Raw genomic sequence first — 23415 nt, forward strand, 5'->3', positions numbered from 1 at the left:
ACCTTTATCCACTGATCTACATTGCCTCTCTCTCTCTCTCTCTCTCTCTCTCTCTCTCTCTCTCGTGTGTGTGTGTGTGTGTGTGTGTGTGTGAAGGACCTTGAAATGTATCAACATTGTGTTGATCCATACTCTAATGCTACTGGCATCTAATTTAAGCAAAACTTCAAACTTTGCACCAAAGTTTGATGTACACAAGAAGGGGCTGAACTATTTGAGCTAGAAAAGCTGGAGGAGTTGTGAAAATCTATCAGCTTGCAAAGAAACCTGACAAGCAGTATCACCCCCACACAACAGTTTGTTATGATACCCACGGGTCTTGGGCTTTTCTTTATAGCTATTATCTTTTAGGATTTTGCTCACAGAAAGGGAAGGGGGCAGAAAGAGAGAGCCAGACTTCATTCCTGCAAGTTGTTCCTATGAACAAGAGTCCTAATGTGATTTGAAGTTGCTTTGCTTGCTGGGTAATTCGGTAGCTAAGTCCCGCTACACTGACCATGACCATTTCAGGCTTGAAAAAGCATGGACACTAATATGACATGAGTGGAGACGAAAAAGAGAAAGAAGCTGAAGCCCGTCCTAAGAACTCTGCCTTCCATAGCCTTGTCTATGCATGAAGCAATTCAGTGAGGTGTAAGGACAAGAAACAAGGGCTGCTTCTGAGAGAAAGTAAAGGCATTCTGCCTTTTCTACCACCCATACTGCAGGGCAGTTTGCGATAGTCTCTGCTTGCTGTCTCCTTCCCATTCCTGCCTCCAAGCATTTTGCAAATAGCCTAAGAATTTTATTTTAAGGGTGAGAAGAGTCCTTACACCCTTCATATCACTTCTCATCTAGTCCTGAGCTGTATCTAGCCACACACTTAAAAATGCAAATACCATGGGAAGGCACAGAACTCAAGTCATTGGTGTTTGTATTATAAATCCAAGCAAAATAATTTCTCACTTTACTGTAATAAAAAGAAAATCTATGAAGAATGGATGCTTTGAGAAAAGGGCATCATTGGAGCAAACTGGCCCTGGTGCCCTTTTACCGTGTTTTCCATTGACTCCCAGGTCCTCAAACTTTGAATTGTCCTCTGCTCTCATCCTTACTCAGTTTTTTCCAGAACTGGCCTAACCCAAATCCTCTTCATTTACTTCACTGCATCTTGATAATATAAATCACAATATACAATTTAAATATTTTTTGGTAGAAAATAAAATAAAAATGCTTGGTGTTTAGAGCATGCCTTCTTATCATGGTAAGATGTCTGTGCTGTGGAAGGTGCGTCTACATCCTGAATCACTAGAAAACAGCTATAGTTATAATAGCCTCCAGTTGTACCAAACAGAAAATGCCCTTTTATCCTTGAATATCCAGTCTGGGGTAGGGAGACAGATGGAGGGCAGAGTCACCAGCATAAGTAACTGGTTTGTGATAATTTGCGATTAAAAACAAATCCTCAAGAAATCATCAACCCTTGATGAACTTTTGTCAGTCCATTTGTTTTTAATCTCATATCTCTTAAAGTTATAGAAATCTAGGTAGAAAAAAAGAATGAAGATTAGTATCTATAAACTTAAGTTCTAGGTTTTGGAAATAAACTTATGCCAGGTGGAGAACACAATAAAACTGATTTTTTTTTGTCTTTGTCCACATATCATTATTTTTTATGGAATATTTTCTTGCCTTTAAAGCAGTAGTAATATACTGAATTACAATTCAAGTTTCTCTCTGCGTCTTCTTGATAGTTCTGTCCAGCTAGAAACCAATATAAAACTGGCTGATTCGACTTGACAGTCTGGATAAACAGACTAATTCTTGACATCACATCTTTTCTCTTTCCTACCTGTAAGAATCAAAGGCACTTTAGATTAACAGCCATTACATTTTATAGCTGTTAACCCATGCATGATAGCACTGCCATTTATATGTGTTGATGAAACCTGGAAGTGATGGGAACTGTGGGGGTCTTCACACAGTCAAACCTCAATCTTCCATGCATCCCCACTGTTTTCCCTGGCATAAAAAAAAAAAAAAAGAGCCACTTTTCTCTCTCATTTCTCTCCTTTACCCTCAATATTTTCCCTCAAAGCATCTACCCATCATGTTCTTCAGAACCTAAATGAACACTATTATCATTATTTTATTTAGCTAATTGCCTTTAAATGACAAAGTAAATAATATATGCACTTGATGAAAGTGTACAAAATCAAAAATGATTAAACTATATATCATTTCCCTTTTTGACTTCAATCTCCTTTCTCAGATAAACCTCTATTACTGGACATGTTATGTCTTTGTAAAAATATACATGTATGCCACTTGTATGTGTGTGTAAGATTGGGGACATGCAGCCTTTAAATTTTGTGCCTTCTATTTCAAATGGCAGTGTACCTTAGGAATATCTTCATTTAATCATGTATAAATTTATCACGTTATATTTTACAGTTGCAGAGTATTTCCCTGTGAGTCTCTACTGTCACTTGCATGATTGATTCATTATCAATGACTAAAACAGGTTTCTGGTGTCACTAAAGCAATGCTACTTTGCAGTGAGCAGATGTGATGCTGAGGTTTGGTGGTGATTATTTGGTTTCACCTTTTGTTTTAAAGGAATAGAATCTTATTGTCAAGGGCTATGCTGCTATTAAACAAAGAGGTGAAATCCATGTATCAATCACAAGACAACACATTTGGAGAAACTGAAAAGTGCACCGTTATTTTCTCATAGCTGATGCTAAATGAAGGAACGAGGGAAGACACGTGCAGAATCTATCACAGGGCTCTAAATTTCAGGAATGTACTATATAAATGATAATCAGTGAACAATTAGAGATTTTAGCAATTTCAAGCTCAGTCACTGTTTACTGTGACTGTGTCCCTATTACTATTTATCCTCAGATTCACTTTTTCTAAATAGTGTTGGGTGACTCTGAAAAGGATTTGAGATGCATGAATATTATTAAAACCAGGAATAAAACATAATTTTAAAAGTTTCTGTGGCATTCTCTTATGTAATTTTATTTCTAAAGATATTTCAATATTTTAGAGCTTTTGTTTCTTAAGTCTTCATGGTACTGTCATTTGAGAAAATACCACAATCTCTCCTTTTTTGCACATCATCAAAATGTGAAGCACTGTGTATATTGTGTTCCTATTTTAGTGTGTTAGCAGATGTGTTAGGGACAGGTTTCCATATGGTATTCCAGGTGTACAGCCTTTATTTAGCAAGTAATTATTTTAAATTCCAGAGGAAAGGCAAATAATAATAATAATAGTAGCAGTAGTGGTAGTGGAGATACATATTTACATTTTATTGCTAGCTAACACATTTGTTCTTAAGAATTAAGGAAACAAGATATGAGCCTCCTGCTTGTTTGTTTTTATTTTTAATGATCAATCAAATGACACATTTATTGATTCTTCAGCTTTAAAAGGAATAGTTCTAATGGACAAAAAGAACAAGGTATTTCTTGATGTTGCATAATCGCACTCACAAAAAAAATCACTCCATAAAAACATTCATAGTAAATAAAACATTATATTCTGGGGGGAGGGGTGTCATTCATTGACTTAGAAATAAAATTATAATTACAGTTATAAAGTTTTAGGAGAGTCTCGTATAAAGAGCGCAAGATAATAATTACAGTTTAAGGCTTCTAATTTAATACGAGGCAAAAACATGGCAATTATCTGAAGGAAAGCAAGTAGGAGTTAAGGTCTGAGATGTTGAAGAAAACATTTCCTCTTCTAACTGCTTATCATGTGGATTGGAAAGAATTATAGACGAAAAGCCCCTGCGCGTGTGAGCACAGGGATTAAAGGCAGCACTGCATGCACCCCTTGAGTCCTGAAGCAAATTCAACAGCAGTGGCTGCCTGGACTTTTTGAGCCGGGCGCCGCGGGCTGGGCTGTGTACTAACAGCCCCTTCAACTGCAGACGGAACTGCAGCATCCCTTCGTGCAGTAGCACGCCAGCCATTGGCTCCTCCGTGACACGTGACTGATAGAGCCTTTTCTGTGTCTTTTCTCGCCGGTCTGAGTGCAGGGCACTGATAGGCCAGGCTGATGCGCAGGCAATTTATCATCTTGATCTCCCACTGAGTCAGGGAGCTCTCCTGTCACCAGTATTGATTTCCGAGGATGGACTAAATTTCCTAGGATTTCCATTAAGAATTAAGAAAAAGCTCTAAGCACGCAGGGTAGCCAGACAGACATGGATATGAGATGGCACTGTGAAAACTCGCAGGTAGCTTCTTCTCTCCCAGCCGCTAAGCACAGCTTAGTCCGGCAGCATGCAGGGTTTAAGATACCAGAAGCTTAAAATCAATAAGAATGGAAATACGAGCAGGCTCATTCGGATGAACTGATTTTAAGATTTCTATGAGAATGTTTCTTCTTGGAGATTGCATGCCAAATTTATGCACGCTGTATATGAACTGTAGAGAGATTTTAAATTTGGAAATGTCCTTAAACCCTGAGCATGGTTGCTTCTAGTTTTGTCTGCTGCTTTTCTGTGAGCTTCAGAGTTTTTTTTTTTTTTTCCAGCATGCTTATGGCAAAAACAAGCAAAACTTGTGTTTGTGTGTGTGTGTGTGTGTCTGTCTGTCTGTATGTATGTGTTAACTTGAGTCAAGTAAAAGCATGAATAAACGCTGCTTTCAATACTTTACCTGACTGCTTTATTACTGTTAATGATTTGGTGAAAATGTTGTCTAAATATGCTTATATTCTGGCCGGGCATGCTTTTGCGGCACAGTGAGATTTTTACCGGGAATTCACAAGGAGTTGTGTCTGAATTATATGCTTATTGGGTAACAGAAAATGTATTACTGGTCAGTGATTAAACTTAACTATTATAAGTATTTCCTGATGATAGAATTTGAGTAACATTTTTATCACATCTGCTTAGTTAAGAAATATTTGTATTGGATAATGGAAGTGTTGATGTTTTTGAAATACTAACTTTGTTTATTTCAAAGATAGCAAGATATTAATCTCTAGAAATGCTTCCTAAATGCGAGAATTGGGAGCGTGTTCTGAAATAATTTATCTAAGGATAGGATTCTAAAAATTGCTGTTTATGTATGCAAGAGTGTGTGTGTGTGTGTGTATGTGGGGGTGTGGGGTATGTTGTGTGTGTATGCGTGTGTATGCGTGTGTGTGTGTGTGTGAGAGAGAGAGAGAGAGAGAGAATATGCCTTGGGGGATTGTCTGATATTCTTCTAGCTAGTCCTTGCTCTTGTTAGGAGCAAAAATGCTTTGGCATTCAAGCATTCCCAAGACCCATGGGAATCCGAGCTAGCAGAAGCTCAAGGCTGTCCAGATGGAACTGGCACGCTTGGCAGGGAGTGGAGACAATAGGTGGGGGTGGAGCAGATGGAAGACAGAAGGGATTGCACATTAGCAAAGGCTGGGGGTGGGGTGGGGAGAAAGAGTTTTAGCTTCCTGGTGAAGAAAACCTGGTGTCTTTTCATGGGAACTTCTGATTGCATCTTCTTTTAATTACAAGGCAGGATATCATTTCTGTGGTGACAGCTATTTTAAATTCAGTAGCCTCTGCTGCTTAGACAGGGAAGAAGATCCATGAATATGTTACTGTACCAGATTATAAATGGTGTCTTGCCTATATGTTGTTTGTGATTTTTTTGTCTTTATCATGTTAAGAAAAAATAGGAGGAAAATTCAAATCAAGTTTGTACTCTTTGAGTTATACCTCTAAATGGAAATGTGTATATTACTATTAAATATGTTTACCAGACATTGGGTAGAGCATTTATAGTGTTACCAAAATGTTGTTTATTGAGTCAGTACTGGAAATAGTGACAGCCTATGATAAATTACTGCTTACTATGAACTTTTACATTGACATACCTATCTATGTAGAAATATGTATGACTAGTTTATTTAGGGTCCTATTCATTTTATCCCAGTGGCTGAGGATTTCAATGACCAATTGAAATTCTGAAATGAAATAAATCTCTTAGCATTCTCAAACCAGCTTTCTGTCACTCTTGGCCACACAGTTTTACCCCCAAAAGGCATATGACTAGGGCAGGAAGGAAATCAACTTATTTCCAAAATCTCAGATTTTAATGATCCTTATAAATCCAGGTAATAGCTCTATTTATAAGTACAAATAAATTTGATCCAAATCATGTCCTGAAAACACAAATTAAAATTGTTAGATACATATTTTTTTGTCCATGGGTCCTTCAAAGCTAACTGGTTTATCATTTAGATGGAGTTTCTTACAAATAGGATTTCTTTTCTCCAAGGGAGTTTTACCAGGTTGCAGGTGTCTGTGGTCTTACCTTTGAAACCTTGGCATGGCAAGCAAAGAATCATTATCTAAGCAAGATAATGGAAACCCTGAGCTTTGCTATCTTGAACAGTATTGAAGATTATTGGTCTCTTAAACTGTATTTAGATAATTTATAGTATTTTTTTCAGAAGCTGACGACAAAAGCTGATTCTTTATCATCACCCTATCTCTTTTCCTTTATGTCCTATCATTAGAAAGGAATGGTTCTTCATTTGTCAAATTCCCCCTAACATTCCTAGAAAGAAACAAGAGTCAGGATACAGAAAGTGGGACAGAGATTTCTCTTTTGGTGTGCTAATTGCTATACATTAAACAAAATGACCCAGTGATAAAGGATGGAATTTCCAAGCACTTGGGAGGAAGTGGAGGGATTAGCAAGTTTGAGCTAGCCTGAATTTCACAAGGCCAGCTAGGGATTCAGAGTCTACCAATCACATAACTAATCAATCAATCAATTAAAAACAGCACAAACTCTAAAGTTGTATTTGGTAAATGATTCCATTTGCATTTGGATTTATCTGCCAAGCAAATTTCTTACTGAAACATGAATCAGGGAAATGCTTATGAATTACTAAATCATTAGTGGTGCAGTATTACATATTAAAGACATTGGAGGCACTGATACAGTTGTTACTGTCTGTGCTTGTTCCATATACCCTTTAACTTAGAAAATGGGCTCACCCCACAGCTTCGGGATACATTTACAAACCACAAATGAAATCAATGAACTCTATGATGGATGTTGGTTTGTGGGGAAAGCCCCATAACTTATAAGTTCTAGTTTTCGAGTAGGAAACAGAAACATGTAGTCCAGAGACATAAGCCTTTGCAAAATTGTTTAAAGACTAGGTACATATGTTCCTCCAATTAGCAAATGACTTATTGAAACATTTTCTCTTTTAGATTTATTTATTTTATATTCTATGTACTTTTATTGTCTGCCTGCATACATGTACATCACTTGCCTGCCTGGTGCCCACAGAGAGCATTAGATTCCTCAAATTGAAATTACAGGTAATTGTGAGCCAGCATGTAGGTGCTGGGAATTGAACCCAGGTCCTTTGCAAGAGCAGCGTCTGCTCTAAACTGCTGAACCATCTCTCTAACCCAGAAACAACATTCTGTGTTATCCAAAACAGTGCTCTTACCTATTGCCATACCACACTTAAATCAGCCAATCTCATCCAATTCTGTGTTCTTAATTTTGGTGTTGTGTGCATTAGCATAATCCATAGGTGAGCCATGTGTTGAATAAATAACTATTACCAGACAAAGTTATATATATATATATATATATATATATATATATATATATTTATTATCCTGTCTTCTTTTTTACCTTCCACCTTTCTTTGCTTCTTAGTATTTACTTCTCGGTGGTTTTACCAACAATTCATGGACTCAAAAGTTTTTTGGTCAGAAAAATGATATGTTACTTACCCCAGAACTCAAAGTTGCCAGTTATAAACAATACAGCAGTTGTTAATTTAGCAGTATTCCACGAAACTATATTCCTGTATATAAGTAACCTTTGAATTTCTCTGATTTCTACTAAGGTTTTCATTATCCTGCCTAAACAATTGATTATACTTTCTGCTGTCCTATTTACTGTTAGCAAGCTGCTGATATTTGATATCTTGAATGCCTCCCTTCTGCCCTAGTCGCTCTCAGATGTGGAACCGAAGCTAAGCACAGTAGTCTGGAGGTGGCAAGCAATCTCCATTATTTAAAATAATTGGAGAAAGTCACAGACAGTTATAGATCCATGGATATCTCTAGAGCTTGTTAGGAGATTCAGTGCAGAAAGAGCCCGAACAAATGGCCACTAAGCAGAATCCAGACTCTCCAGAATATTTTTTATCTTTGTGTTGTAAATTACACAATTACCATCATGTATTTTTACTTGCTCCTCAACTTTTCAGCTCCATTTGGAATCAGCTAGCCATTAGTAACTCTTCTAGAACTGTATCTCAAAACCCAATGATTTGTTTATTCCAACATCATTTTTGATCTTCAGGTGAAGCAGAAATTATTTTCTTTTTTTATATATATTTATTTATTTGTTATGTATACAATATTCTGTCTGTGTGTATGTCTGCAGGCCAGAAGAGGGCACCAGACCTCATTACAGATGGTTGTGAGCCACCATGTGGTTGCCGGGAATTGAACTCAGGACCTTTGGAAGAGCAGGCAATGCTCCTAACCACTGAGCCATCTCTCCAGCCCCAGAAATTATTTTCTTAATGCCAGAAAGTCTCAAATATTTTTTCACTATTTCTCCAAAACCATGTGATGCTCTCTTTTCAATAAATCATCCGTTACTTCAAATGTCCTTAATTTAAAGATAAAAAGTGGGCACACTGGATGATATTTTAACACAGCTAGAAAGTTCTGCTACCCAGCAAAGTCAGTCCTGAAATCTGATTACCTCATCTCAGTTACTGTTGCTTTTTAAAAGACATTCTGTTGGCTTTAAGTGTATTATTTCAAGTTTCTGACCAAAAATATGTTGATATAAGTTTACATTATAGATTGACGAGTAAATCTGTGGATTAAATGGGCTTTGGGAGTACTGGAAATACCTTTGACTGGCTGACTTCCTAGCAGTCTTTTACTCTGGACATTCTCCTAGAGCACAATCAAAGACAAAATAACTGTCGCTGTCAGTTAGTGACACAGCATGTGTGCCTAGCAGGTGTGCCTGCCTGGCATGTGTGCCTAGCATGTGTGATGGCTTCAATTTGATACCCAGCACAGGCAAACAACCTGTAGTCATAGTACAGAAAAGCATACATTACATACATGTCGGCATATATTTATGATAACGTGTGTAATCTAGTAAAACAATGTCACTTTTACTATTTAATAAAACTGCTTATTTATGGTCAGTTCAATTTTTTTCACGAAATTTATCTTTTTTAAGTTTGTACTTTGCAGTTGCTTCAAAAATCAATCCTCATTTTTTCCATGTGTAAACTAACTGTAGGCATAAGTAAATGTGTTCTTACTCTCACCCTCTGTGATGATATGTTAACACTCATTGTTTTCACTTACACATGCAACGTTTTCCAGTAGCACCACCTTTGAGTGGATTACCTTTTCATTAGGCTTGTTATAGTGCAGTATCTTTAAGTCCATTGTAGTGTTATGAAATGCGTGTCCATAAACAACACTGCTAGATATGTAGCTGCTAAAATAGTAGGCCCAAAGGATGTATGTAACGAGTCAGAAGTTGGGTCAGGAAATAACTATTTTGGGGTTTTCTAGGCATTGTCTTTCCTTTATGATGAGATTCCCATTATAATACATCACAATGGCTAAGTTCTCATCACAAGGGCTCTTCTACATCTGTTTGTCATGATTTGTGGAAACATCTACTGGGTGATTTATCTGTACAAAAACTTTGCTAGGTATCATTAGTGACTGGATAGAAAGTAAGGTACTTGCTGTCTTTCTAGTTCACTTGACCAGTCAGGACAAATACAACACCAGAAGAAAGCTGGAGGCTCAACCACCTGATACACCCTGGAGTATCAGCTAATAGAACAGTGTTTCTGATTGACCATTCTTTTGCTTAAAGAAAAAGTTGACTGTCGGTTAGAGAGACTAGCTAATATTATTCTGGTATAAATGTTTAAGCACTCCTAGTTATATGATCACACAAGGAAAAATAATGCAAGATCAGATAAAATCAGGTGGCTGTGTATCCCCTTAGTATTATCCAAGTGTATAGCTCAGTTGTAAAATACTTCTCTACAATGTGCAAGGCCCTAGGATCAATGCTCAGAAGCAGCAGCAGAAGAAGGAGAAGAAGAAAGAGGAGAAGGAAGAGGAGCAGGAGGAGGAGAGGGAGGAAGAGAAGGAATTATCATACAAAATAATTATTTTTAAAAAGTTAGATTACATGCAAGTTATAAATATCTTGGGCCTGAAGGTAAATCAAGTTTGCTTGTAAATGAGTCCAGCACATTTCCAGTGTGGCCAACTGTGTTTTGATCTCTAGTTCATCGTTTCCTTCAGAGGATGGGAGAATGGATGGAAGGAGGGGTACAATGCTGGCACCAGCCTTGAGTGAAACACGTTGAAAAGTTGAAGTGACAGCACACAGAGCCTACACACGTTACTGGAGTGATTATCAGTGGCATTATTTCCTCAATGAGCATTTCTGCTTAGAATACTGATTATGGTGCATTACTTGTGCAATTCACTTCAACCACATTTTGGTATGAAATATTATACTGAGTAGTTCTTGATTGTTTTGCAAAATCCCGAGCTGGGAAAGAAGTAAACTTGAGATGTTGTTAAGGACATCCGTGGCAATCAAGTTTTCCCAGATTCCCAAATTTGTCATTTACATGGAGGCAATATGATAACAATCACAATTACTTGCTAGTGACTTTCTATTGCTGATAAAAGACCCACCAAATGTAGTTTCAGGAGGTAGGGCTTTTATGGTTTACACTATCACATTTCATCACTGAGGGAAGTCAAGGAGGAATTCAAGCATGGTAGCACCTGGAAACAGGAACCACAGCAAAGACATAGACAAATGCTGTTGCTGCCTTGTTCTCATGGCTGGCTCTGGCTGCTTTCCTATGTGACCCAGGACCACTGGTCTATGGTGACACTGGTCATGGTGGACTGTATTCCTCTCATAATTGAGAAAATGCTCCATAGACTTGCCTACAGTACCAATTTGATGAAGAGATTTTCTCAATTAAAGATCCCTTTCACATGTGTCAAGTTTTCTAAAGACCAATGAGTTTCACAGTAAATGGTGACCTCATTTTTAAAAAGAGTCCCCTGGTGCAGTAACAAAATAAATATTGATTTCAACTTGTCTCCCTTTACCTAACAAGTCCATAAACATGTGTCAAGTCTGCACTGTGTGGGAAGAGATATGGATAAAGACATGAAGATTTAGTGTAAGGAGCCTAAGAAAACCAGGCACCATATTGACACAGAACTCTAAAATGCAAGGATAGTTTGAAAATATGCCATTCAAGCAAGAATATGTTTTATCCCTATAAATATAAAAATTATGGATTCAGACTTTAATGGTTGCCCTTGTGAATGTATCTGAGCCTTTAAAAAAATAACACATACAAAATTTCATAGGAGGTGGGCATGGTGGTACATGCCTTTGATCCCAGCACTCAGGATGTAGATGAATCTTTGAGTTCAAGGTCAGCCTGGGCCACATAGAGAGTTCCAGGCCAACTGGCCTGACATGAAGAAACACTGTGTCTAAATAATAAGTAAATAATAGAATGAAAACACCATAGTTCACCAAATTATGTGTAATATCTAGAAGTTAATTAAATCATTGCATTTCCTTTACCTCTTTTTTTTTTTTTTTTTTTTTTTTTTGGTTTTTCGAGACAGGGTTTCTCTGTGGTTTTGGAGCCTGTCCTGGAACTAGCTCTTGTAGACCAGGCTGGTTTCGAACTCACAGAGATCCGCCTGCCTCTGCCTCCCGAGTGCTGGGATTAAAGGCGTGCGCCACCACCGCCCGGCTCCTTTACCTCTTTAATCTAAAAACACACGATAATTGTACTAATTTAAGATTATAAACGTGTGATAAATCCATTAAACATTGTTTCCCTTCATCTGTCACCTCACTTGCCGGTACTACTTCATAGTGAAAAATGATTTCTAGAAATAATTCCATTTTTTACCTTTTACTAAGTGTCAGGAGACTGTGCTGGGAGGTTTCAGTGTGATAGTAGTTTGATTTTCAACATTAGTTGAGAGAATCCTCCTTTCGTGGTTGCTCAGAATTTCCACGAGGAATAATGGACTGAAAAAGTTTCAGGTGTAAACATAATTAGCAGAGAAGACCTTTCCATTAATGACTGCTTTCCCCCCTTCTTATGTTTTAAGCATTGATTTTATTCTTAGTTTTGTCTCGGAATCTTTTCTCTCTTTTTGTTCTGGCTCATCTATGTTGCGCTCAGCTCTCTCTTGTAAAGTTCCTATCTACTCTTACAGCTACTTTGGATTCCCCTGAAATTCTACAGGTAACAATGTGAACAAGTTACTTGTAGGAGCTTACCTAATTTGTAAACATTTTTTTTTTCAGTTGATTAAGGCAATAAAGTGTCCCACAGAAGGTTCTACAGCAATTGAAAAACCACCTACAGCTATTTTTTGTGCTTGATCTCCTCCTTATTAAGGTACAACATAAATAACGACATTAACACTTCATGATTTTAGAGTAAGGGGAAAGATCTTCTAAGAAAGATTCTTTTAAACAGTAGTCTTGGAAGCATGAATGGCTTTTCATGTTATTAAATCACCCTGCTTAAGTTTGCATCTGGCATTTTCTTACTGAATTTTTGTCTTTGTTTTGCGTGGATAATTCACTCATGGCCCTAATTAGATGCAAAACTGGTTTCTGCATTTTCACAATGAAGAGGACACAGACTTATTAGCATTCTGTCTGTGAGCCTGCTGGATGTCAGGGAGCTGATGATGTGGTGTACTAGAAACTCATAACAGGAAAAGCAGCAGAAGGGAGGGCATCTTCTCAGCAAATGAGGAAAAAAATGCAGGATGTGTTCATGAAAATCAAACTTTTTTTTTTTTTTTTTTTTTTTTTTTGAAAAACAGAGGATTGTATTTCTGTTCTGGCTATGCTCTTTGTCTTTCTGAACTTGCACTTTGCTGAGACCGTGATATTATTTTGAATCTATTTTTTCAGACAATGGACACCAAAATAATTATTCATTATAAGCAAAAGCATTTATTCCCATGTATCACAAATACTAATACTGTTCCTTTCTGCTGTTCCTAATAAGAACCCTGTAGTGCAAAATTGGAGGCCAAATGTAAGAAATCATCACCCAAGTGAATGTGTGCCTACTCTTTGTAGTTTCAGGCCTTGTATCAATAAATGTTTTATAAAATGAAGGACTAAATGTCCTTCATCATCAAACCAGCTTCACTCTGTCCTCTGAAGGGTAAGGTGCACTGTCACTTCAAATGGGAGAGGAAGGAAAGTGATGACACAGGAAATAGAAAGCACAGGCCAAGGAGCTGTGCCAGGGTGGATGAAGGATCATGGCAGACAGATTATAAAAATGACAGCAGAGATACTCAGAGAAGAAGACTTTGTAAACATTTTTCTATAAACACTCATAAAAGAAACTAGGTCTGAACTGATAAAAAGAGTATGTAGGACAAATTATTTTTACGGACATTCCCTATCTGTACATAGGAACTAATATAGCTTGCAAATATTTATGGCCAGTATGCTTCCTTAGCAAGGAACTAGTCTTGTTTCAGATACATGGATATAAATTTGAAGGTTTTATGTTAAGAATTTAAAATTTTCTTAAGATATAGAAATGTAGTAATTATATCTTTCAGGATGTTTTTTTTAAATTTTTGTTGTCAAAATCTAAAGTGAAACTATTTACTCCCTACTGAGATTCAATGGATAATCCAAGGAAGTAGTAATTTGAAATATAAATTGATATGTACAGTCGCGTTTTAGCTTTTAAACTAATCTTATAATGATAGATTTGACTTCCAGAGCAGTTAGCTTGAAGGATTTCAGTTGAAAACATTCCCCAGGCCTCACTCAACATAGAAAACACTGTAGCTTCTCCCTGAGAAGCAGAGGGTGTTAGGAGATGTGGGAACCAAATACTTGTTGGCCAGCTCTTTTCATTGTGGCCTGCAAAAGCGACGAGTCATATCATCAGTTTTCCACCCTTGACCAGTCTCCTATTATATATTTAACACTTCCATCAGCAATATTTCTTTCACAATTTTTAATTTGTTGTAATGGATGGAATTAGCTCTGGAAAAAGGCTGAGGGGTGTGAAGACATTTCGTCATAAGCTCTTCCATTCTTAGACCACAAGAAAGTAAAGTGGGAAAGTACACCTGCTATTTTCTTTTGTTGGAAGCAGTGTGAGGAAGGAGAAGTTCTACTCAAGGCACTCTTCTCTTACAATGCAATGTTTGACTGTGAAGTCCTTGTTGCTATTAGAGCTAAATCTAAAAAGCACACTGCAGTCATAGCATGGGCCTGGCCAGAATTGTTTTGCTTGCACTTATTATAATGCTGATTTTCTGTTATACCCCCTTTCTAGAATTTAAAGTCAAAATTTATTTCACATTTCACTGAGTAAGAGGTTAATTCTACTTTCCTAATTCTGAAAAGGTTTTATTATCTCACTTGTAAAATGGACCAAGACAGCCTGCTCCTATCCAAGCACAGGTGTAGAAATGCTGCCTTCCTCTCTCTTGTCTTCTGCAACTAATGTTTGCCATGTCTGTTTGCTTGACCTTGCTTTTCGCAGATGTCAGATAGGGACATTTCCGCTTTCTTGTGTGCCACCCTGTCATTAGAGAATCAAATCATGAACAGAGCTGTAGTTATAAAGTTGCTCAGTCACCAGCTCTTATTTTAGACCTTATTGAGGTCAGGAGAATCTACTTAGTTCTTTGACATTGAAAGAAATATACTGATAGCATCATAATTATTAGCTGAGTAAGGATCCTAAGGAATATTAAGATTGCAAAGTAAAATTACATGGTATAAGAAAAGAAAATGGATAGAAACTACAGTGCCCAGAAATAAATACTGGAAACTTAATTTCTGAGGAATCACTAACTATTTCTTTTAACTTTTTCCCAGTTTTATTGCATTTGCATTTTGCTCCAATTTTTTCTTTTAATTCAAGTGTGCAATTTTGTTGCTTATTTTTTTCTCATGGATTTTATGCCTTAATCTTAACACTGAGGGATAAATTAGAGAAACACAGCTTTAAAGTGGTACTATTAGCAAGAATATGCTCTGTGGAGGCAGCCACACTTCAGGTAGGGGTGAATACCCAAAAGTATAAGTCCATTTAAAACCAATGATATTTCAGGTAGCGAGTGGTTCAGAACCAGTGAATTCCAGTCTATTTAGCATTCATCCCCGTATATCCTTTCACATCTGACTGTTAGCAAGTCATTTTATGGTGCATAAGGTTACTTCTTTGTAATATAATTAGAGATTCATGGAAGGTTGTAAAGGAAAATGCAAGAAGATGATTATCTGGAAAACTGCATACTTCTGTTGGCCACTCTATTTGGCGAGAGTGTCCAAAGACTAGGAAAGAAGAGCTAGTCCTGAACAGAACAGTTTAGTTGACCAGGCCATCTTAGCCTCTTTTTATGTCAATATTTTGCATACTATAATTCAGTATCATACCAGGATATTAATATGCACTAGAGAGCTTCTTTGGATTCTGCCCATTAGCCATGTAGTAGCATCTGTCCATGTGTACAGCTGTCTGTGCAGTTTATCTCACGCACAGCTCCTAAGAACAGACATCTCAAACTGCGTGTTTATTATACGTTTGCTTTCAGGCTCTCACTGCTTTTTAGGAAGTCCTGAGGAGTCATCTGCTGTGTACAGCACTGGGGTGGAGAGGGCTTTGTCCAATGGGGTAGCTCTCAGAGATTTTTCTAGGATCACTGTGTCTTCTAGACCAGGTTCACCCAGTCACAGTGTACTGTATTCTCTGTTAGATGCTAGATTTCCAGCATGCTGGAAGAGAAGAGATTTAAGCCAAAAAACAAAAGAGCTATATTTCATTTCTGTGTTTGGACTGTATAGCAATGACATTTGAGATTTGAAGTAATTCTGATGTATTTCTATTCCTACATGCAAATGGGCTAAAGGAGTGTTAGCTATCTCTGACATTGTATCTTAGGACATCAGAAGAAACCGTATATACAGAACCTTCCATACTGTCCCATAGGAATGCCACAGAGAACCTGAGAGGAAAAACCAGTTGCTTCATAATCCCAAACAAACCAATCTGATTGCCAAGATTTTAATTAACGCCTTCCTTCTCCAACATGAAATATCTGCTCCCTCCCATGTACCCAGAAGCACACCAGATATTTTGAGAATGATTTTCTTCTTCTATATTTCCTAAAGCTCAATTTAATTTAGTTGCCCTTCATGAAAGCATTTTAGTTAGACTTTGCATAGGGACTTGGATACAATTCAGTCTCTGACCTGTTTTTATCCATTCTGAATACATTTTTGTCATTATTCACCTTTAACAACAGAAAGAGAGAAGAATTTATTTGGAAAGCATATAGGACCAAAGACCTTTCTATAATATCAGCATATTGGGAACCAAAGCTGTAAAGACACAGCAGCCGAGTTGCCCTGTTGCCATAGAAATCTCAGTGACTTTTTTTTTTAAAGCAAAGTCTATTTATTTTTAAAATAAATGAAAACTTAATGTAAATTCCTCTTAGAATTTGAAAATGCTGATTGTTCTGTTTCCTCAGTTGTTTTCCTATTTTTAAAAGCCACTTGACAGTTTGCATAGCTAATTACTATATTCTCCTGTGTTTAATTCCAGCATTGCTCTAGGCAGTTTTAGGATGGCGTTGGGGTTGGGGGTATAGCAAAAATGCAATTGGAGGTTTAAAATGCATTAACATGGTGTTCAGCAAGTATTGAGGCAGAGATAAAGTGCGTGCATGTGTGTGTGTATGTGTGTACTCATACCAGTACATGCATATATGCAGATGAGTATATTGAAGGATGGGTCCCACGATAGCAGAGAAGTAAATTTTTAATGGCTATCAGCTTTTGGTAGCTGGTTTTGCTGTGGGGAAGGTTTGTGAGTACGTAAAACCAGAGATGGCACCGTCATTGGATTTATTTCATGCATGTCACTTTATATGATACTGAACCATTCACAGAAAATGGTTTTTCTAAGGACATTGAAGAATACACACTCCTAGAAATTCAGCTTTTCTCTTCTGTAGATCATAATTTTTAATAATGTTTAAAATTTTATATTGCTAATTGTAGGTGGAAAAACTTTGTATCTTACAGAAAAAAATTAATAGTTACTGTATATACCAAATCCATAGTTTTAGAGCTGTGTTTTCAGTGTTGTGTGAGTGCCATTTACAGGGTTTAAGACTGCTTTTGCCGAGAATCATTGCCTAATTGTCAGGCTAGCCTTCAGAATTTGACATTAAACATTGGTAAAACATTTAAGGACAACTAAGGTAAGGATGATTCACAAAAATTTGCTCGGTGACTCTTGCTGTCTTTTTTTCTGCTGGTGATGGTGACACTCTGAGACCATTGTTCAATGAATAGATCGTGTGCTTCCACTTTCTGCCTGTAAGAGAGATCCCTTTAAAATGATCTTCTACATTTTTTTGAATTTATCACTTTTCTTGGTGTATAGTTTAATTTTGATGATATTAATGTAAAATTACTAGAAAAAAATTAGTTACTTCATCTTGGAAATTTGCAACAATGGTGAAAATGATTATAATAGAGTTTATATATTCATTCTCTCCCAGAGAAGAAAAACTGGGGGAAATGAACCATGTAAAGCAGACAGTAAAAACTAGTTTCTACATTTAAGTAAACGAATAGATGATAGGTAGACAGACAGTATTTTGTAGATTCTGGTTGCTACAGGCAACGGAAAGTTGTTTCTCAACCTTTGAAAGACACAGTAAATGACAAACATTGTGTGTCTAGTGATTTGAAACTCCACATATGAACTCAGCTGAATGCTTGTAAGCTAAGATGGAACTCATACACATTCTTGCAAACCGTTGCCATAGCAACATACTTAAAATTTTCAAGGTCTGTCTCCCCTGAGTTTGCACCTGCAGTTAGCTTATTATGAAACAAAAAAAAAAAAAAGGGCTTTGCAATTCAAAATGCTTTGGAATGGTTGTGAGTATGTTTTGAAATAAAATGGAGTTAGCAGTTGAAAAGGAAAATAGGGTATTCAGAAAAAAATATAATTGCATTCTTCATGCAATATTTGCCTTCTTTTCATTCTCTTAAAATATTCTTTTCAAGGGAAATGTACACAGTCTGAAACTTGTGGTCCTTAGGTGGTGAGTTTTATCCACTTTAATAAGAAATCTTTGCTTTCTAGAAAGCTTAAACTAGGTCATAAGCAAGAATTAGGATGATAGTCAAGGTTTATTTACCACTTACTATTTCCCAGAAACAGTATTATTCATGACATCTATTATGGATTCTAAACTCTAGCGTCTACACTGTAGAGGTTGGTACTGTGCTCCTCCTATTGTTCAACTGAAAACTCATACAAAATTCATTCAAGTTTTAAGTGTACACTTGATAGAGCTCAGATTTCAACATGTGCATACCTCACTCAAGTAACCATGGACTAGACCTTTAGGGAGTATCAACACAAGCTCCTGTAGCCACCGACCAGACTTCTCCATTTGTTAGGCAAATACCCGTTTTGGGAAGGCTGAAATTTGTCCAGTGTAAAAAGTATTTCTTCCTGTGCTCAGGACAGATGATTAGTCACCAAAGCGAAACCATCTTCATGTGTGTGTGACAGGGAACAAGTTATCAAAGAAGGTAAGACACTGCTTTTCCTCTTTTGTCATCCCTGTGTCAGCAAACTCAGTGGCACACAGAAATGATTGGCTTCTACTTAACTCAGTCTTAGAAAATAGCAGTGGGGATAGGTGGACTGCACAGATTCAAGAGCTAATCATGTTGACTAGAGCTCTGCTCCAGCACCTGACTTGGGTAGCCCACACCTACCTGGAACTCCAACTACAGGGGATCTGGTGTCCTCTTCTGACCTCTATTGCCCCCGTCCATGTATACATAAAATAAACAATAATCAAAATAACATTTTTAAAGGATTGATACAGAAAGAATACACATTTCATAAGTTTCTCTGAACTTGGTGAAATAAGAATAGGTCATTTGGGGGTCATCATAATTCAAATATTTATGGAAGAATATCATACTATCTTCATGGAGAATGTTGCACTAGAGAATATGAGCATGTCTTATGTGCTGAAACTCATGAGCCACAGCCAAGTGGTTATGAATCACGTGGGATTTTTTTTCCTTTTTATTGTTTATTTATTTATTAAAGATTTCTGCCTTCTCCCCACCACCACCTCCCTTTCCCTCCCCCTCCCCCATCAAGTCCCCCTCCCTCATCATCCCTAAGAGTAATCTGGGTTCCCTGCCCTGTGGGAAGTCCAAGGACCTTGTGCCCAGGGCCCTCTTTCACCTGGGATTTTTTATTTGACAATCTTTCTTGACATTCTTTTCTTTAGAGACAGTTTATCATTTCTCAAGATTATGTTCCAGCTCAAAGTAAATCTGAAGAGCAAAGTGGAAGGGGGGCCTACAATGCTTCAGAAAAGAGAAGATCCACTAGTCACATGAGTTGTCCCGAGTAAGGCATGCATTTGAACACTTAGCACCCACGTAAAAACCTGGAAATGACCCTTCTCAGACCTGTAACCTCTGTTATGGGGGGCACACAGACATTAGGATCACTATGGCTTGTTGGCTGCACATAGCCCAGGCTTGGTAAGAGACCCCGCAGTAAAGGGATAATATGGAGAGCCATAAAGACACTCAATGTCCAGTTCTTGCCTCTGCACATACAGGACCTCATGCACACACACATACACATACACACACACACACATACACACACGCACACACACAATACATGCATGCAGCACACATGCCCACAGTGTTTAGGGAAACGTTGAGGCAGAGGCAATAATCTACTTTGGACTCTGAGACACTGCTGTCTTGCTAGTACTGAGGAAGACACCTGATCAGCAAGGACAACTGCCTTCTGAATGTCCTGTGACTTGGACGATTTCATAATTTCTCCAGAGAACATTTTTATATTGACTAAATTTGTTCCACGTTCTTGGTCAGCGAGCATCCTCAAATTTACAATGAAGGCAAATGAGGCACAGGTTTGGTGGAGGAGTGCATATAACAGCCAGATAATGTAGTACAAGGAGGGGGGAGGGGCCCTGTTCTGTCCCAACCGCCCGCCCAGCTAGCTTACACCAGAAATTGTATTAATTAAATTACTGCCTGGCCCATTATATTTAGCCTCTTCTTGGCCAACTCTCACATCTTGATCTAACCAGTTTCTATTAATCTGTGTTCACCACGAAGTCATGGCTTACCGGGATAGATTCTAATCTATGTCTGTCTCAGGCAGGAGATTCATGGCATCTGCCACACTGTCCTTTTTCCCAGCATCCAGTTCTGTCTTCTCCGCCTACCTAAATTACACCCTATCAACTAGGCCAAGGCAGTTTCTTTAATAACCAATAAAAGCAGCGCAAATACAGAAGGACCTCCTACACCAAGATAACATGAATAAATCAAATCCCTCATCCTTGTAGCAAGAGTTCCCCAACAGATGCTGTCTGGTGATGCATACGCACAAAGGTAGACTCTCCAAAGAAGCTCCTAGTTCTCAACAGAAAACAATTAGAAAAGTCCCCCCAGCCCTTCCATGCATCTCTAGCTCACCATTAATGAGCCTTGTACCAACTTCTGAGTGCTCTCAAGAACTCACAGTCATGACATTCACAAAAACAAGCGACTGTTTTGAAATGGCACATTGTGTAAATAATGGAGAAAATATTTTCACCATCTCCATGTCCAAAAATGAATCTTAAAGTGACAAGAATAGGTTACTAAGTGGATGGAAAGACAGCAGGTCAAGACCTGCACCTGGACACAGTGAGAGGGCTTCCCTACTACAGATGACAGGCAGCCTCCCAATAGGATGGATTTTTGGTTCTGTCGACAGTTGAGAAGAATGTCAGAGATGCTCCCTGTGTTTTCACTATGTTCATATTTTGATACTGCTTCATGTGGCTTCATCACTGCTCTCATATCAGTTATATACATATATGTATGTATAAATGTGTATTATGTTTATAAAGTTTTTATATAGGGAATTGTGAATTTGTCCTTTGTGAAGGGACTTTTTAGCCAAAATATTCACAGAGTCCAGAGCTAAGGATTATCGTTTGTTCCTACGTTGCCATAAAGACAAAGGAGAACATGTGTCATGTGAGACCAGCTGCATCTATGTAACAAGGCTCCACGGCAGCTTCATGTGCCGGCTCCCACACTAGTCAGTAGCCCTGCCTTACATCCTTTCATTCTCATGTTATTTCCACATAGTCATTGGAGATGACTTCGTTTTCTTGCAAGGAGAAACCTGGAGAACTTAGGAAAGTCGCCCAAGGCCACAGAATTTGTAAGTGACTGAGCTAGAATTTAAGCCTAGTCAGTTCAGCTCAAAGACACACATAGTCCTTCTCTGCTGATGCTAAAAAGAGCAAGCTTCTCACAGAGGACCAGTGCATGGCACCTTCCCTGTTTGGACTTTGAGAATTTAATTACAAAAAACTGATCTGATCACTTAGCATGTTTCTCAGAGTCACCAGGACAACCTGTCTATCTCAAAAATCATCTCCGAGAACAAATAAAACCAGCTGATTTCTCCTACACACACACACACACCCGACCTACATATTTGAGGAAAATTATTCTGATCTGTTGTTCAGAATGTAGTAGTTTAACTAGGGAACTACGCATGTAACACACCTTGCTTGTACTAAGAAGGGCTGTAGCAGAGTAAGTAGATTGTCTCTTGTATCACAAGTTCATCATCACAGAAACATTTCCAACTAGCAAAGGCTTAGGGACTTTTAGATTAATGACAGCTGGAAGAGAATATATACATTTATAGGCGAATCTTAGATGCTGTGGTGTGTTGGTAAGAGCCAAACAGCATTCATTGGTTGGCTAGTCTGTGAAGTGTTCTTTCTTCTTGAGATAGCCACACTGGCAGTTGGGATAGCACAAATAAAATAGAAAAGCCAAAAGGTGAGAGTAAAGGGGGAAAGGGAGCTTAAATATCAGCACTATTTATTTTACTATGAAATGAGAGGACGTCTGTTGCTTAAAAATGATGATGGGAGTAGCTGGAGAGATGGCCCAGCATTAGAGAGTGCAGGCTGCTCTTCTAGAGTAACTGGGTGCAGTTCCTAGCACCCACATGGTGGCTCATAGCTGTCAGTTAACTACAGTTGCTAGTATTCAGGCATCTGTACTGGCCTGATCTTGGGGTATATGTCCTTAGCTGTAACCACTAAGAGCAACTCCTATGCACATTTATGCACATTTTACTATATTCCCTTTGAAACCCACCAGTCCCAGCATCCCAGGGCATCTGATTCCCTCCTCTGCTTTCAGTGACATTGCACACACATGGTTCACAGACACATGCAGGGAAATCACTTGTTCATAAAATAAAAACAAGCGGTATCTCTTTTTTCGTCTTTCAATGATTAGGAAAAAGTCATTGTTTTCTAAAGAAATTAACATTGTCATTCTTCTTCATTTTCTAAGTGACAATTTTTCATGAATCATAGAACAACTTTGCTCTCATCAAGTTCCACATTTGAAATTATTTGTGTAAAAATTTAAGTGCTTGAATTATATCTGAGATCATATAGTGGATACAAAAAGCACTTAATTTCTCTAGGAAACCACTTATGTTTTATACTGAAATATAATGTTTGGTTCACTAGTCAGATATTTGCAACCTATTGCTAAGTATTATAACAGGCATTAGAAAAGCAGCCTTCAATGTGTGAACGATTAATTGCCTGATCCGCAAAAATATAGATGCTGCCTCAAAACTGAAAGGAAACAACTGCATGTTCAATCACCATATGATAAATATTTAAGCCAGAAAAGTATCAATAATGTTTTCCACTGCAGAACTCTTTGGTACTCACAAATATAACACATTACTCTGGACAAATGAATTAATGAGTGTGTAAATTCACACGAGAATCAATGGAAATAAGCTGCATAACGGCACTTGACTGTACATTTATTTCTTGGTCTGACTTTAATGACTTGTGTCAGTCAGTCCTTATCGCCATATAATTTTCATCTCAAAAAGAAGATAAAACTTTAAATGTATTGTTAGATTTTGAAGGAAAACAGAAAGGAATAGTTTCCATGAAATAAAATAAAAGCTTATACATGTAAAACTATTGCAATAGAATCTGTCGGAGACAAGAGTGGCTAAGGGATATTGAATGAGAAAAAGGAGAGAGAATGATTATTCATCCCCATCCAAAGTCCTTTCTAAAATGGGTTTATCATAGTACTTTCCTGAAGGACAAGTTGCTTCACAAAGTAGGCAGATGAGCTCAGTGCGAGATGCTTTTATCTTTGTCTCCCATGTAACTTCAGTTGG

The 23415-nt window shown here is 37.7% G+C and overlaps 1 protein-coding gene across 37 annotated transcripts in view; it reads left to right on the forward strand.

The window, feature by feature from the left end:
* The window catches only part of Nrxn1 (neurexin 1), a 1077006-nt gene that overhangs the window by 1020492 nt on the left and 33099 nt on the right, over window positions 1–23415 (forward strand). The window contains exon 1 of one of the 37 annotated variants that reach the window (XM_057767426.1): window positions 4034–4234. The exons of 35 other annotated variants lie outside the window; for them this stretch is intronic. In XM_057767426.1, coding sequence (XP_057623409.1) covers window positions 4202–4234 — 33 coding nt within the window. In that variant the 5' untranslated portion in view covers window positions 4034–4201. Of the gene's footprint in view, window positions 1–4033; window positions 4235–23415 lie in introns of those variants that run through there. One more of the 37 variants, XM_057767416.1, reaches the window with a different exon arrangement.

This window comes from Chionomys nivalis, chromosome 1 (assembly GCF_950005125.1).
Source record: "Chionomys nivalis chromosome 1, mChiNiv1.1, whole genome shotgun sequence".
Lineage (NCBI taxonomy): Eukaryota > Metazoa > Chordata > Mammalia > Rodentia > Cricetidae > Chionomys > Chionomys nivalis.